At 39.1% G+C, this 18389-nt stretch overlaps 1 protein-coding gene across 1 annotated transcript in view; it reads left to right on the top strand.

Annotated features, from left to right (window-relative positions):
* The window catches only part of Mei4 (meiotic double-stranded break formation protein 4), a 167841-nt gene that overhangs the window by 43429 nt on the left and 106023 nt on the right, over positions 1 to 18389 (top strand). Inside the window, exon 3 of the mRNA XM_032910002.1 lies at positions 10424 to 10962. Coding sequence (XP_032765893.1) covers positions 10424 to 10962 — 539 coding nt within the window. The remainder of the gene's footprint in view (positions 1 to 10423; positions 10963 to 18389) is intronic.

Below are 18389 nucleotides of genomic sequence, written 5' to 3' on the forward strand. Positions count from 1 at the left end.
CTTGGCTATCTCTGGAACACAGCTTCTTCGTGTTCCCAGAAAACACTTCCCAGATGATTTCACCTCAGTGATGATGGCCTCTTCTTAGTCACGGCAGATTTCTTAGCCCCAACTAACCACCATCAACAGTCCCAGTCGTCCCTTCTGTTCTTGACGCTAAACCCAGGGTCACATGGCCAAAGCTGCTGAGGTCTGCTGCTTGCAGGAGTTGGAACATGGCCCCCTTGTTCTATTACTTTATCACTAGCTTTCTGTTTTCCAAACTCCTTCACTGCCTAAGGTTGGCTGTCCTGGACCTTGCTCTGTAGATTGACCTTGAATTTAGAGAACTGTCTGCCTGTCTTTTGGGATTAAAAGTGAATACCGCCATGCCTGGATTTAAGCTTTTATTCACCTAGAACTTGCTCTGTCCTAGGCTTGCCTTGAGCTCAGAGATCTGCTTGGCTTTATCTCCTGGGATTAAAGGTGTGTACCATCTTGCCTGGATCTTATTTTAGCTTCATAGGCTCTTGCCTCAAAGTCCCACTCCATTAATCTGCTATCTCCTAGAACACAGGATTGCGCTCCATTTCACTTCCTGGTACCCCTTTAATACTCAAACTATATTTTTATATTTTTTTCTCTCAAAGCAAGCTACGCTTGTTCAAAATGCTCTTCAGGAAACTTAACCAAAGAACAAAGTCTCTACTGGGCTTTTTTGAGACTTTCTTTGTCAATGCAATTAATATAAATCTCTACCTTAGCCTCATGTAGACTCTTCAGACAAAGGAAAAAAGAAGCCACATTCTTTACCAAAATACTACAAAAACAGCTTCTAGGCTATGTAGTGCAATTCTTCATTGAAACCTCTAGGGCCAGGTTTGCACATTTCAAATCATTCACAGCGACAAAGTCTTCCATATTCCTATTAGGATGGCTCATTAAGCCCCACATTCCATGGCTTTCCAAATCCAAATTCTCAAAATCCACATTCAACCAAATAAAAGCATGGTCAGGCCTATCACAGCAATACTCCAGTCCCTGGTACCAACTTCTGTCTTAGGGTTTTACTGTTGTGAGCAGACAATATGACCAAGGGAACTCTTGTGAGGACAGCATTTATTGGGATTGGCTTACAGTTCAGTCAGTTATTATCAAGGCTGGAGCATGGCAGCTTTCCATCAACCATGCTGCAGGAGGAGCTGAGAGTTCTACTTCTTTATCTAGCAGATGAAGGCTGCTAGCAGAATACTGGCTTCTAGACAGCTAGGATGAGAGTCTTAAGACCAGGCCCACAGTGACACACCTACTCCAACAAGGCCACACCTCCTAATAGTACCAATCCCTGTGCCAGGCATCACAAACCATCACAGTAGGAGATCCAAGGCTGCTTGGGGTGGGTACATGCCTGGACAAGTGGACTTCCGCTGCACAAGGAAAGGTAGCTAAGCATGGCAGAGGAAGTGACCAAGTAAGGAACATCACTCCTTGGTCTTCTCTTCTTCACTTGTTCCTACCTTCAGGTTCCTTCCTAGAGTTTTCTCAACAATGGACTGTTTGTGACCTGTAAGCCAAACAAACCCTTTTCTCCTGCAAGTTGCTTTTGCTCTTGGTATTTACTACAGCCACAGAAAACAAACTAGAAAAAATATTTAGGCCAAGTCAAGGAAAATATTCCATATTAGTACACTTTGAAACAAAACTAATATAGTTTATTGAATAGCCTACTGGTCATATGAAGAGAAGGACAAGGCTCCTTAAAGGGGAATTAGAACAGAAATATGTTATTCTGTTCCAACATGGAGATTCTGCATCACCAGGCTAGCCTAGAACACTCTGTGTACACACAGGTCACCCTTGAACTCAAAACCATCCTGGCCCACCTTTCCAGTGCTGGGATTGCAAGTACATCAGGCTCAACTGGAAATAGTTAGTTTTCATTCAATGGTGATGACTGTATATGTGATTTAACTATTATTACTGAAATTATTTCCCACTTTCAAAGAGAAAGGGAGGCAATTTAATGAGCCATTTTTCTTTCATTTCTTTTTGTTATCTGGAAAATACAAAATTGTCAGATTTCTCTTGCAGGGAATGATGTATTACACAAAAGAGGGAATGATACTAGATGAACATGGCAATTCTAACTTCTTAGGGGATAGTAGAGGTTCAAGGTAGATTCCTCTCATCTGACTTAAGAGCATTCACAGGGACTCCCAGTACTTTGGGCTTCAGACCGATGTAGATAAATACACCTAGATTCTTAAAGACACTTAGAGGTCTATATTATGGATTTTGTCGTGATTGTCAACATTTAGAGAGAACACAATCAATAGTGAAGATTACACCCCAAAAGCGAAGATTAAAGAGTATTTTATCATTATTTTCCATTTCTTGGGACTATCAGACTATGTTATTGGAAATGTTAAGTGTTTGTAAGATGTATGCATGCCTACCAGTTACCTGGAGGTAACTGAATTATCATTACCTTGATTATCATTACCTCTGAATAGGAGCTAGTAGGTCATTCGAAGAAGGCGCATAGGTAGGTAGAATTGCCCACTATAACCTTAGTAAAAGCAGTGATGTCAGAATACTGTGTTAGCCAAGAGGGACTGAATTTTGTGGGATTTCCTCTTTCTTTAGAAAGTAATTACCTTAGTACCTGTGACTGTCAGCAATGTTTTAGGAAGAGCGTATTATTCTAGTATGGCACGCTGAAAATTTTGATGGTATTTTAATAAGGCCTACATTTCTCAAATTGTTTTCAATGTATGTAATGTAAAAAAAAAATCATGAAACTAGACCAACTTCCAGAGCCACTGTCTATACACAATAGATGGTAAAAATGCTCTAGTCAGAATGGGTTTAGATCCAGGCACGCAGTTCAGACTTGGGCTATTTTCTGATTAGGATTCCCATCTGTTTCATCTAAGCAAATACACATTAATTAAATGTGTGGCTTACAGGCAGCAACACGGATCTACAGAGTCAAAGCCTACAACTGTGGATCAACCTTTCCATATTGTCTTTCTATAATATGGATATGATCTGAAGAGTGAAGGATAAAGGAGTTAGGCTTTGAATTAACATTGCAAATGTCTTGTGGGATCTTAATTATGATAGTAAGTTGACAATTTATTCTGGGTGTTTATGGATTGAAAGTTTATGGGAAAAACTCAGTTATAATATTGCTCAGTAGAGTTAAGTTCTGAAATGAATGCCGAGAATCTACCGAAATAGAGGAAATGAGCAACAGATACTTGAATATGTGATGTTCTCTCAGTATGGTGCTTGATTTTGAAGACTAGAAAAGGAGAAAAAAAATCTGTTTACTCATCAGTTGCCTATGTCTGGTTAGAGAGGCAAGATATCTTGAAATGGTTACATTAATTGATTAGTTCATTTCTCATTCTGTATCTAACTTACTTCTGCAGTTCCTGTAGTGACAGTACAGAAATTATAGAATCTCTATTCATATTACAGATAATAACTTATTGAAACAATAAGCAAGGGAGATGAGAGTCGGTTTAAAAAAATGTAGAAAACAATAAAGCAGGCTGTGGTGGTGAATTTCCTAGAATGGAAAAGAACAGAAAAGTTAGACTGGATGGGCAATGAGCCATTGTATAGAAGGAGGTTGTTGAGCCAAGTCCTTCAAGAGCAGTGCAATCCGTGACCTTGAAACAGGAATGCTGAGCAATTAGACACAGGCCAGACTGATTGTGAAGGGTAAGAGAAAGGCTATTTGGGGCTATGTTGAAAGCCAGGGAAGAGGCAGATGGACAACATATGTTGTGCTTTTCTCAGTGCATAAAATTTTGTGACAATGGAGAGATGCTTTGGTTAAGTTAACTAGGAGTTTTAAACTTATGTGTGATTCTGTGTGCATTGAATCGTTGGTGGGGTAGGAATCCACCAGGCAGGAAGGAGTCTGGGATATCACCAAGCGAGCAATAATAACTTGGGCTAAAGTGGAGTGGAATAGAGTAGTAAAAGTAGTAGTAAAGTTACTACCTGGGTAATCCATGGTAAGAGACTGGAGCTGCTGTTGAGCTTAGAAATATTCAACAACATGATAAACACAATGAGAGAAAGGAGGAAGGCATTCTCGACATTATGAAGATGTTAATTGGGATGACACAGAAAGGGACAAGCTACTGTTCTCTCAAAAATTGCATAATAAATATAAATTAATATACACCAAGTATTTTACCATTAGAGTCATCTGAGAGCTTTTAAACAATTGACTTGGAATGTAAATAAGAAATACTCAAGTTAATAAAGATAAAAAAAACCAATTGACTTTGGGCTCTGTGCTTGGAGAGCCTAGTGTATTTAGCATGGAATATGAGCTGAGTGCATAGGGTTCTAAATGAACTAAAAGAACTCTCATGTGCAGATAAGACTGAACTCTAGAGAAATAGGTGTTTCAGAATAAATTCTTGTATCATAGAGATTGAGTCTAGTAAAGAACAGGTAAACATACTAAATGAATGAATTTTGGAGGAGAGAACAGTAGTGCATTTTGAGACATATATTCCCTTTAATTCTGTGTCTGAGAAGCAAAGAAAAAGTATGTATGATATAAATAAGAGAAACTTCTGAAAGGTTTATTTGAAATACAAGTTTAATATCTTCCACATGGACTCACTGAGGGCCTGTTTCAAGGTTGCTCAATTGAAATATATCCTCTTTAAGATGTAAGTTAGGGAAGTATTGCAATGGCCAAAAGATTTCACTCTGCTAGGTTTTTCTTTTCTTTTAATAAAGAGTTTGAAGTAGTTAATTCTAAACAGCTCCAAGGAAGCATTTTAAGCAGGAGAGAATAATGTAAAGATGATCCAGCCCATACACATACGGCCACCAAACCCAGACAATATTGCTGATGTCAAGAAGTGCGTGCTGACAGGAGCCTGATATAGCTGTCTCCTGAGAGGCTCCACCAGAGCATGACAAATACCCAGGTGAATGCTCGGAGCCAACCATTGAACTGAGAACAGGGTCCTACATTGGAGGAATTAGGGAAAGGATTGAAGGAGCTGAAGGGGTTTGCAACCCCATAAGAACAACAATACTAACCAACTAGAGCTCCCAGGGACTAAACCACCATCCACAGAGTACACATGGAGAGACTCATGACTCCAGAAACATATGTAGCAGAGGATGGCCTTGTTGGGCACCAATGGCAGGAGAAGCCCTTGGTTCTGCCAAGACTGGACTCCCCAGTGTAGGAGAATGTCAGGGCAGGGAGTCAGGAAAGAGTGGGTGGTTGGGTGGGGGAAAGGGGATAACATTTGAAATGTAAATAAAAAAATATCCAATTAAAAAAAAAGAATCTACTGGAAAACAGTTTAAGTTGACTTTGGCCAGTAGAGTAGAGAGAGTATTGTAAAAAATGATGAAAAACGAAGGTCTGACCTCTCAAGAAAAGTCATCACACCAGAACAAAATGCGCTTTTCCAGTTTGTAGGCAAGAGCCTTGGGAGGGTTTTCTAGAATGAAAACAGAAGATTAACATAAAATTTATTTGACATATACATGTTGCAAGCATTGTGCATTTATATTATCTGGCTGACAAGTTAATCAGACAGAGCAATTGGACAGGAGGCTAAAACTTCCCTGTGTATCTCTGCTCTTTACAAATAATCACAAAACATGGAAATAAATGGGGTGATGGTGTAAAAAGGGTTTTGTTTGTTTAATATTACTTAGCTCCTACTCAGAATTACATACTCAGAGATACAGCAATAGGCTAGGACGTCTAGGTCTTTTATGGAGCACATATTCATAATGCTGAAGACAAAAAATATCACTGGGGAATAGTCATGAAATGATAGTGACAGGCTAGGGAACTGAAAATGGGAAGATGGAGGACAGATTGATCTGGAAGCTCCCTTAGCTTGGAGTAGTTAGAGCAGAAGTTCTGAAGAGATGACATCTAAAGAGGTTTTGAATGACAGGAAAATGGCCTTGAGAAACTTGTGACTGAGGCTTTAAAGAAAGTCACATAGAATACCTAAGTGGGTGTAGACTGAACAGACTTAGGAGGGTAGGCAGGATCAGTGTGTGTTAGTGTCTGAATTTCACAAACTAGATTCTCAAGCTTCACACACGGGCGCCTGAAGGCTAGCATGGATGTCAGGACATTGGAGTTAAGGATAAGGGAAATAAATGCTGGTTTCTATTGGGCTTGGGATGTCTTAGGTGCAGAGGTCAAGTCTTCTTGAGATAATAGCCAGAATGTGACTTGGATAAAAAGTTACCCCGGTTCATGTGGTTCAAGTCCTCAAACTTAGTGGATGACACGGTTGTGAGAGGCTGTAGATCCTTTAATGGCTGTCCCCCATGGGAGTAAGGGAATCACTACAGGGCCAGCTTTGAGATTTATACTTCTGCCTTTTGTATACTTAGATATGAGTGGTTTTATGTTTCTTCTACCCAGGACAAGGTAGTTCTTCCACAGTGCCTTCCATTCTGTGAAGGGTCTAAGTCATTTGAAACTGAGTCAAAGCAAGTTGACTTATAAATGAGTTGACTTATAAAGTCTGATTATTTATTTGTTTCCATATGGATATTTTCACACCCTCAGTTGGCAGCATGCCAGGCAGTTGTGAAAATTTGTTCACTGTACTGTCTTTGAATATTTTTTCCAATCAATCCTTCATTTTACACAGTATATCCTAAGCCTAAATATCATAAGTTCAAACCAGAAATAGTTATTTTTAATTAAATGTTTGATAAAATGCTAATGATTATTTTGTAAGAAATATTGTATTATTGTGCTGCCAGCACTTAAAAACAGACAACCGCCAGCAAAGAAGACTAGTGAGTTGAGAACAATTGTAATTAGATATATATAGATTCGAGAGTCTGTTGCTAAAATAATCCATTGAGACTGTGTGATGGAGATAGTCAGGAAAGTGAAATAGACTGGGTACGCAGGTACAACAGGTGCATCACTGAAGAAAGCTACTATTGGGGAGCTGGAAGATGTTTTAGGAAAGAGACAATAAGGAAATCCCAGGGCATGGACACTTGAAATCATAAGGAATCGTGGTGTTACATTCTCTAGGATAAACTTGGCTCACAGATACACACTGTTTTGTTTACATTCAGAAAAGACACTTTAGTCAAGAGAAACCATTCCATTTGGTATTAGTTCTGTCCATATGATATTTCATTCTCTCTTGTATGATCAGAGTTTGGATGGTGATGTATATTGCTATTCTCGGGTAAAGTACGCTGAAATCTGTTCTTTGTCAGCATATCTTGCATGTGCTTTGTCATATGCTAAAACATATCTTCTTCCTAGAGGAAGAAGAAAACACTTGCCTTTAAGTGAAATACTGTTGTTAGGAGTCCCCAAACTCAAAGTGTTGATTATCCTATACCAAGTACTTAGCCTTGAGATCATATAAATATATATAACATTGACTGAGCAGTTTGTATGTAGGAATATATGTACATATATACATATATGTGTGTGTGGTGTGTACATATATATATATGTATAGGTATATGTATATATACATAGTTTCATATTTACAAATAAAAATATATATTAGAGTATATATTATAGAGTATATATATAAATTGCACAAGTATACAGATTATATGTAAATAAATAATTCCAATATATTATATATAAATAAATAAATTATATACATATATTTTTTAAAAGAGGACATACATTTGAGAAGGGGAATCATGGTAAAGGTTACAGGGAGGAAGGGGAAATGTTTGCAATTCCCTTATAAATACAAAATGTTATTAAAATGGAATGAGATGGCTTTTAAAAACATTTTTATTTGACCACCAGGTGGCATAAACATTACTTTTACAATAGTCAATGAACGAGTATATGCTAGATAATGATTATTAATGCTTGGAAGAATTAATTAGAAGTGGTAAATTATACATTACACTTATGCTGAGTATATTTGAATGGATGTTACTTGATTCAATCATAATGTGTGTGTGTGTGTGTGTGTGTGTGTGTGTGTGTGTGTGTGTGTGTGTGTGATTCTTTTGACAAGTATTCAAGTTACCAACCACATAGGAGGCGGGCATCAAACAGCAGAAATACATAAATAAACTCTTGCCTCGGAATCTTCTCCTTTCAGTATGAAGTAACTAGTATATTCAGAACAGGTTAAGGTGGGTAATAATGAAGTGTATATAAGGCTTTTCTCAGCCTGGAGAGAAGTTGGAAAGTTTTACTGAATATATGAAGCTGGACTTGAAGAAAAATCAGTATGATCTGGGGAACTGTATGTGAAAACCATGCCATAGTTTGTGGAGTCGTATCTCATGTTTTCATGAACTACATGGCTTGTTATTACAAGCACAGGGTGAAGATGAACGTAAGGAAATGAAGAGGTTGGGGTGTGCCAATGATGGTAGACTTTGTGTACTGAGGTCCTTGGAGGTGTGTGTTCTATGGCAGAGAAAAGAGAATGAGAGAAGTATCTGGAACATTTCTTCAAAACAGATGGCTTCAAAAGTGCTGCTTTAGTGAAGGGAGCCAGAGGTGGGCAGAACCTGAAGCTGATTGGTGAAGGTGTTGCATTAAATTGTGCAAAAGATGACGGTGGTGTGAATCAACTTGAGGGAGGCATTTGAGGGCAACCTAGACAGATGCCTTGGTTATTATTTTAAGTTTCAGTTCGGCTATCTCAGCACTCTTCACTTCCTGGTGAGATTATTTGTCAGTTGACAGATTGGGTTGGCCTCATCCAGTGAGATGAAGGCATCACCAGAAGGGAGAGCTGATTCTATTCTAGCCAGGAGCATTTCCTCCATTCCTCCTGACATTTTTTGGGTCTTTTCTTTCCAGTAGATGAAATCTGAGCCCGCATTTCTTCAGTCTACAGCCCCCACAGCCACCCATGTTTGGACTAGAACTTACATCTTAAGCTTTTCCAGGTCTCCATCTTGCCTAGTAAACGTCTTGGGATGTCTTACTTCCCTAATTGTTTCTGCTCTGCTCCTCTTTACATCACACACACACACACACACACACACACACACACACACACCAAATTATGTGTGTTGTTTCTTTGGAGAAACATGACTAATCCATGTTTAGAATGTACAATCAGTGTAATCCAGCATTTTACTCTTTGTGTAGGGCAGAGGGAAGAAAGGAAGCTGGGTTTATTTATGACCTCATACCTAGTGACAGAAGGATTAGTTATATCATCTGTTCCAGACATAGATTATGTCTATGTCTATGGATAGAGACTTCTTCAGTTTGGTAATCATGAACTTCATAGGGCTTACAGAGAATACGGAACATGTTCCATTTAAATAGTGAGATCTGGATATAGTTTTAGGGATGCTGTAAGGACTGTAGAAATGAATGAGATAAGGCATCAAAATTAATGACTATGAATATGCTTGATGGAAATAAAATGTACGCATCTTTTGAACCAGCAATGGACATTTCTAGGGCAGGATATGTTACTGGGAGGTACCTCTCTTTCATCAAATATACTTGAGATTTAGTTTTTAAATGGGAAATGGAATTAAGTTAGAATGTTTTATTAGTCATTTTATCATTACACATCAAATGCTTTCTTTTTTCCATTGTATATTTTTGGCTTCTTTGTCCAAGATCAAGTGTGTATAAGTGTATGATTTTATTTCTGGGTCTTCAGTTCTATTCCATTGATCAACCTGTCTGTCTCTGCACCAATACCATGCAGGTTTTATCACTATTGCTCTGTAGTAGAGCTTGAGGTCAGGGGTAATATGGCTTTAATACTGTAATATGTACCAAGTAAAACTTTACCATGGTCCTCGTGCAACTCACTGCACGAGGTCTGTGTCTAATTTTTGATGTTGTCATCTCCAACATGTACTCCCTTGACACTTGGCTAAGGGTATTAAAATGAAGCAGCCAGGATAATTCATGGTCAGTATGAGTACTGTTCTCTTCTAGCACACACATGGATGGAGACGACTCCTTTCAAAACTGTGCTGGCTGGGGATGAGGAGATGCCCAGTGGTTAGGAGCACTGGCTACTCTTGCAGAGTGTCTGGAATCCACATTCTGTGACCCACAACCACCTGTAACTTCAGCTAGAGGGGTCTCTTGTTCATTTGTGTCCTCTGAACACTGCACTGCGTTCTACAGACACATCTACCTACAGATAATTAAAAATAAAACAAGTCTTTAAAAGAAAAAGACTGGAGGAGAGAGCCTGGAGTGCCTGTGACTTTCTAGAAGCATCCTAGTTGCCATCTGGAAATATAAAACTGTTTCTTTAGCCAAACTAAGCAATTTCTGTTTCTGCCCCTATGCAGTTCTTACAGCTTGCTAACTGTTTATACAGATTTGGATGTTTCATGGAGTATCTTCATTTAGAACACAGTCATTGTCTAGTTCCTAAGACCGTTAGCTGCGGGGAGATAATGCTTCTGTTGCTCTCTGTTTCAGAACACGACGTGCTCCCCACGTTGTCAGATCAGGACCCTACAAGTTCTGAAAACACATTGACGTTGATGGATGACTCCGGATGTGTCTTATCTAGTGAGCAGAGAAGCGAACCTGCGGAATTATCCCAGCATTTTGTGGAGAGCAGCAATCCCCCACCCCTTCTCCTGCTGCCTCTTGAGAAAAAGCCATGCACTACCCTGGAAAACTCTCTGTCTTCTCACATGCAGTTCTTCCAGCATCTGCTGGCACTGAAGAGGTGGACAGAGCCCGGCCGTCTCACAGCGTACCTAACCCACTTTGAAAGAGACTCCTGCACGGTTTCGGAGTCAGCTTCACAGCTGTTAGATGGGTTGATCACGTTTTACCGGAACCCCAAACTGCCCTTCTCAAGCTTTTGGACAGAGGCTGTTGGTACATTAGCCCGACTGGCGAGTGACTTTCGTCTATCAAATCATATTTTTAAAAGATGTTCTAAGCAGTTGGAAGAATTTGAGAAAACTCTACTCCAGGCTATTTTAGGGAACAACAGTATAAACCGGGTAAGTAAGATATTCTACCTACTTGCGACCTAATGTTTAATTCATTTCTAGGAACATTCCTGTTGGAGGTGATACTGGTGCTTCATTCACACTTGTGACTGAGAGTTTATCACGGGCCTGATGCACTGGTGGAATTCTCTTCCTAGTTGCATGTTTATAGCTTTCCTCTGCTACAGTGTCATTTAATCTTGGCATGCCTCTGCCTCAAACTTCGGCTGCCTCTAGTTGGAGTCCTTTAACTCTTTTAATTTTTTTTTTTAAAAAACTTTATCCTTCATCATTTTACCCTTTTGGATTTTTCCTTGTCTTTGTTTATTTGCTCTTGGTCAAAAAGATTCAATCCTTTCTAAATAACCCCTAATGCCCAAGGTCTTCATATTGTTACTTCTGCGATAAAGTTCCCCAGGCCTTGTGTCTGGAAATGGATGTGAGGGAAAGGTAAAGGCAAACGTTGTTAACATTATAAATCCTAGGCAGGGAACCGGAAGCCGGAACAGTCTGGTCTAAATGTTTACAGCAAAGTCCACTAGATTATCTCGGTAGGCTCATGAGCATCTTTTGGCGCTGTCTTACTGTTTTGGGCCAGTTGGCGGATCTCTGAATGGTGAACCCAGGGTTTCAGGATTTTTGAGAATTATTGAAATGGCTAGAATAAACAAGATGTCCTTCTCATATGGCTTCTAGATATTTGGTCATCATTCACATTTTAGCTTAAAACAATAATCGGTCCATATCTGTTGGCTGCATGTAAGTGCCACTCTATGTTGAGATCTGATGTCTTATATATGAGCATCATTTTTCTTTTCAAGAAGAATTAACTAGTAAGGAATAATTGTCTCAGAAACATCATATACATATATATAGTTATATATGTATATTATATATACATAATATACAACACACAGATATATATATATATATATATCATATATATATATATATATGAGCCATTAAAATATTTGGGAGTGTGATCCCTTCACTATTGAACATACCCATCATTTTAAGTTTTGTGTATACTTTCTTGCTGGTTAAGACATTGCAGATAGCCAAAATTTACCATCTCTTCCTCCTCATCTTTTGTACCACTGAGGACAGTTGATGTGTTTCTCTTCAGGGGTCTCTTGGGCTTGAGAAAAATCCACTCACATACCTACATTTAGTGAGCACCTCAAAATGGCAGTCACCGTTCTTCATCCTTTCAGAGATAATACCAGAAAAGTCTGACGAGGAAGGATTTAGGAGTTTCAAATTGATCAGAACACATTAGTGAGGTTTGAAGAAGTGTTCACTGTTCTTCATGTCTATGGACTAGCCCCTTACAAAGGAGTTCAACCCCTGCTGTCAAACAACGGAATAGTAATTGACATCATTTTTAAAATTTATATAGGATTTAATAGTTACTCTCAAATCATATTTTTTTGACATTTTCTATCTCTATAATAGCAATCAGAGAAGGTTGTATACCACTAAATATTTTCCACTTAAATTCAGATTTAAAAAAATACATTGGAAAATGTAATTACAGTATCCCAATGAACAGTCACTTTCTTTGTGATTTGTTTATCTGTTGTCTATTTGATGTTTGCTTGTTTCTTTGAGTGTCTGGGGATTCATTCTAATTCTTCCTAGTGTTTCAAAATGCGCTGAGGGGTTTACTTATTTTTACTAGAACCAGTTTGTCCCATCTTCCATGAGATAGATAAAGAGGAAGAGAAATCACTGGTCGGGCTTGTTTTTTCCTACCTTCCTTCCTTAGTTCATCTGGATGGGCATGCCCAGTCTGTCAGCAGAGCTTGGTCTCCCCTGGGGAAGTCAAGCTAAGAATGGGATTTCCACAATTTTCCCATGGCTTTGTCCATTATCGTCTCCCAGTTTCCTCCTTTCTTGAATCACACAAGCTCTGTGGAAAACCAGAAGCCCCATTTACCTGTGGCACGTCCTGTTCAGCCCTAGCCTCACATGATCTAATGATCAGTCACAGGCGAAAGACAGCCAGATGCAGAAAAAAAACGGTATGGGTTGGTTTTTCTTATAGATTATAAATTAGAAAAAAAGTAGATCAATGGGAACATCTGCTCCAGAGTTTTCTTTTTTCTGAATCTTGGGCCTTATAAGAATAGGAGTCCCATAGGGTCCCAATGTATTAAAAGGACATATAGATCAAATACTCTGAACATATTCCAGTTTTGGAATGATTTACTACATGTAACTATGAGATGCCTTCTCCCTCAGCCTGTTTACGTCACAGCAACAGAAAAGTGAAAACAAAAGTAGGAGGTCTAGAGCATGATGGGATACAGACGGAAGCAGACAGGGAGGGGCCCAGATCCCTCCTCCTCCCCTCCTTCCCACATTTCATTCTTTTAGTTACTCTGACTAGATCTAGAACAATATGTGAAAACAGTGGAAGACTAAGCATTCATACCTTCTGGAAAATATTTTGGAGTTTATTGATTGATTGTTATTTTAGCTTAGGCTTTTGCACATAACCTTTGTTTCATTGGGACACCCTACAATGTCCGTTTTGTTTTAGTCATATGTAAAATGCTTTTCCCATACATGTTGAGATTCTTACTCCCTCTCTCTCTCTCTCTCTCTCTCTCTCTCTCTCTCTCTCTGTCTGTCTATCTGTCTGCATGCTTGGGATTCATTTTAAGTGAACATGACATTTGATCATTTAATTATTTTGTTGAATTTGACTTGTATTCCATTAAAGACTTTTTAAACTAACTTCAGATAAACTATCTTATTAACTATTTTTTCATAAAGTATCTCTCATGTTTTTGGTGATAATAAATATTTTTGAAAATTAGAAAAGGCTCAAGAAAAAATAGTTTTGAGTATTTGATTTTTTTTATAAAATTCCTCTTTATATTCAACTTTATAAAAGTAGGAGGGGTTTGTTGGCAAGATCTTTTGTCATTATTATTGCTTACCTTGTTTTTTATTGGTCTACCTACAATTTCTATTTCTTCTTCACTCGGAATTGTTTGTTTTGCTTTTCTCAGAGTTTGTCCATTTATTCTGTTGCTCAGTTTGTTAAGAGTGTTCATATAATATTATCTTAAAATTCATTTTATTCCAAGACATCCAGTGTGTCTCCTTGTATTCTTAATTTTACTTAATTTTTCTTTGTGTCTTTGTTTTAAGATTTCGTCATTTTTCCGTTATGTACAAATCATATCAATTTTATTTTTAAAGTGGTTCCGTTGCTCTTTTTTTCATTTTCCGTACCTTTTCGTCCTGTTCTAATCTTTACTGTTGCATTCCCTCTGCTAATCTGCGGCTTTGTTGCCTCTTCTTAGTAGACTTTCATGCTTCATTCACAGTGACAGATAGCACATCTGGAGAGAAAGTCAATACCAGAACCATCTGTGTGAGCAGCAGTGTAGGCCAAATGGTTTCAGCTGGCATTGACAGAGCTCTCCCCTCAGCAGAAGAAGAATGCTCTTGTTCTTTTCAGGCACAAGTACAGGGTCCTCCAGAATAAATCATGAATGAGTCATAGAACAACCCTTGATTGTAAAGGTTCTAAATCACTCAGTGTATCTTTTCCAACAACAGTGTGTTAAAGCTAGAATTGAATAAAAATAAGTTAAATGGAGAATTTATAGCAATGTAGAAACTAAACGACCATTTAGCAGTCACAAGGAGCAAATAAAAAATCAAAAGAAATTTAAAAATTGTCTTAGGCAAATGAAAATTTACCAATATGCATGGGTTTCACCAAAAAGTTGTTATAAAAAGAACCTGTAAGGATGAATGCCTACATTAGAAAGAAATGATCTCAAAAAATAACAAAACCCTAAAATGATGTGTTAAACACAGATGTACAGCTTAAAATAGTAAAATTGAGTCCTTTTTTGCATGATTTTTTATGTTTATTCAAGGGTACTATAAAGAAACCATAAAACTAAGCTAATTATTTGTCATCTTCATATATATATATATATATATATATATATATATATATATATATATATAAAAACTCAAAAGGGGTTTATTAAATTGGTTACACAATATGCTGGGTTGTCCAGCAATGGTTGAGCACACACTGGAGAAGCTGTTCACATAGTATTCTCCAAGTCTTTGTGGCTGGATATCTCAGCAGTGAGAACCTGCCATTGACGATCTGGTAGATTTCTTATTTATTTATTTATTTATTTATTTATTTATTTATTTATTTTTATACTCCAGATTTCATTCCCCTCCAAAGTCCACTCCCCGACTGTTCCACATCCCCTAACTCCTCCCTCTGCCACTCCAGTCTCCACAATGATATCGCCATCCCACCCACCTCACCGATGCCACCAAAACTCCCTGGGGCATCCAGTCTTTTGAGAGTTAGGTGCATCTTCTCTCACGGAGGCCAAACCAGGCAGCTGCTGTACATGTATCGGGGCCTCGTATCAGCTGGTGTATGTTGCCTGGTTGGTGACTCAGTGTCTGAGAGGCCACAGGGTCCAGGTTAGCTGAGACTACTGCTCCTATAGGGTTGGCCTCCTCTCCAGCTTCTCCCTAATTCAACCACAGGGGTCAGCACCTTCTGTCCATTGGTTGGGTATCAGTGTCTGCATCTGAGTCTTTCTGCTGCTTGTTGAGCCTCTAGGAGGACGACTATGCTAGGCTCCTGTGTGTAACAGTACCATAGCGTCAGTAATAGTGTCAGACCTTGGGGCCTTCCCTTGAGCTGGATCCCAACTTGGGCCTGTCACTAGACCTCCTTCCCCCAGTCTCTCCTCTAGTTTTGTCCCCGCAATTCTTTTAGACGGGAATAATTCTGGCTCAGTTTTTGACTATGGAATGGCACACTTGATGCCCTGCCTTTCTACTGGAGGTGGACTCTATGAATTCCCTCTCCCCAGTGTTGTGCATTTCATCAAAGGTCCCTTTGAGTCTTGAGAGTCTCTCACCTCCCATGTCTCTGGTACATTTTAGACAGTCCCCCTATCTCCTCCCTCCAAGGTTGCCTGTTTCCATTCTCTCTGCTGGCCCTCTAGTTTCTCCCCAGCCAATATCTGATCATACTCCCCCTTTCCCCTTCCTGTCCCCTCTCCTACTGTTTTCTGCCTAACTTCACACTAGTATTCCAATGAAGACTCTCTCCTTTAAAAACAACATCAAAACGTTTTTTATTTGAATCTTATATGTAGTGCTGTTTTTGCCTTTGTATGTAAATGTGTACCATGTAGATTCTGTGACTGAAGAGGAAAGAATGCATTGAGTCATCTGGAGGGGAAATTACACAGTGTGAGCCTCCATGTAGATGAGGGAACTGACTGGGTTCCCTGCGAAGAAGCAAGCCTTCATTGCTGGGCTCTGTCTCCAGGTTCCCGATGAGGACTCCTTTTAACTGAAAATTGGCTAAACATACAAGGCCACATATGTCTCCTGTGCCTCTGTGCATTTGAGGAAGATGAGTTCCTTCCCTAGCAGCATGCCTTACTGACATGGTACATACATTCCTGGCTTGCTTGCGTTGGTCAGATAATTACACAGTGTGCACTAGAACACTCTCTAGTCTTCCACAGCTACCGCTTGCAGTGACTAGTAGGAGTTCATCAAACTCCTGTCCTTCTACTTTGATTATTGAACTCTACTATGAATTAGCTATCTGAGTGTTCATTTCACTGACTGTTTTCACTGGTCACCTCCCGGAAATTTCCATCATGTCGTGGCTCTGATCTAAAACTTTATAGTTCATGAGTTCCCCAGAGAGGGCTGTTTTTATCATTTGTTTGTTTGATGTCTGTGTGTGTGTGTGTGTGTGTGTGTGTGTGTGTGTGTGTGCGTGCACGTGCACGCATATATGTGCATGTGTGCATGAACACAACATGCATTCCTTTATTTTTTGTTTCTGTGCTGGAATCTGTGTGATTTTTGATATTTGCTCAGACTTGTTTTAAGCAATTTGTGGATAAATCTGAAGTATTCGTCATAAAATCAGATCTCCTTTTCCCTATCACTGTGTCTTAGTTATACCTTAAAATTAATTTTCATCATGATCGTGTTAACCACTGAAGTAGTAACCTTTCCATTTGACTCTGGACAGGCAGTAGCATTGCTTATGCACTTCTTCCCTGCGAGGTAAGGCATCATGACAGTAATGCCGCAGCTTTTGTTCTTAAGTGTTTGTTCCTTTTCTAAGCCCTTGCTATCCTGTTTCATTCTTTTCTTTTTGTCATAGGCATTTATCAATGTGTGCCATTAGAGTGTGCCAGAAGGATTCAAAAAATAAAACTAGACCAAGTTGGTTTTCTTTTACATTATTCCTCAGGAAAAAATAAGTGTTGTTTAAGATTCTGTCTTAGTCACTGTTCTGTTGTTCTGAAGAGACACCATGCCCAAGGCGACTCTTGTAAAAGAAAGCATTGAATTAAGGGCTGGCTTATAGTTTCAGAGGGTCAATCCACTATTATCATGACAGGGAGCATGGCTGCAGACAGGCCGACATTGTTCTGGAGACATAGCTGAGAGCTACATCTGATCCACCTCCAGCAGGCAGAGAGAGACAGAGGGGGGGAGGAGGGAGGGAGGGAGGTATGGAGGGGGAGGGGGGAAAGGGAGGAGAGGGAAGAGACAGAGGAGAGAGAGAGAGAGAGAGAGAGAGAGAGAGAGAGAGAGAGAGGTGTCATGTGGGCTTTTAATCCTCAAAGTCCACTCCTAGAGACATACCACCTTCAACAAGGTCATACCTACTCCCAACAAGACCACACCTTATATAGGCCTAACCCCTACAAGGCCACACCTAATCTAGGCCTAACCCCTACAAGACCACACCTGATATTTCCCAAACATACAACCAATAATGACTAAGCCTTCAAAATATTGGCCTGTGTAGATCATTTTAATTCAAAGAATCACAGATTCCACCATCCATTTCCACTTGTGCATAGAGACAGTTATTAAATGCAGGATTTTTTTGCGGTTTTCATTTAATATCATTATTATTTATTAAATCATTTGTGTTGTAAGGTACAATCTATGCGTTCATTCTGTAAACCGCATCAGTATATAAACACTGGTTTTAGAGTGTTCGCAGTCATTTTAGTTTTCAGCGTTCAGGTTGAAGAAGAGGAAACATTCAGAACAGCACTTTGTTCAATTTAATTTCAGGGCATACTGTACGCCTCAGTATCTCTACGATAATTAATAGCAGTCTGAGTTCATAATCCACCTTAGAGCTTCAAAAGCACTCACACTGAGAGTCTATTATCTGTTCTGACCACAGCTCAGAAGCATGTAATGGCTATTAGTGGTATCTGCAGTTTATAGATGTACAAACAGAGAGGTCAGACAAGTTAAAAGTCTCACTCAAAGCACGCAATTAACTTGTAATGAAAAGACTGGGTCTCAAATCGAAGTATATGATGACAAATCCTTCTGTTGACTGGATCATATTTCCATTTCAGTGTTAAAAATTAGCT

Source organism: Rattus rattus, chromosome 8 (assembly GCF_011064425.1).
Source record: "Rattus rattus isolate New Zealand chromosome 8, Rrattus_CSIRO_v1, whole genome shotgun sequence".
NCBI lineage: Eukaryota > Metazoa > Chordata > Mammalia > Rodentia > Muridae > Rattus > Rattus rattus.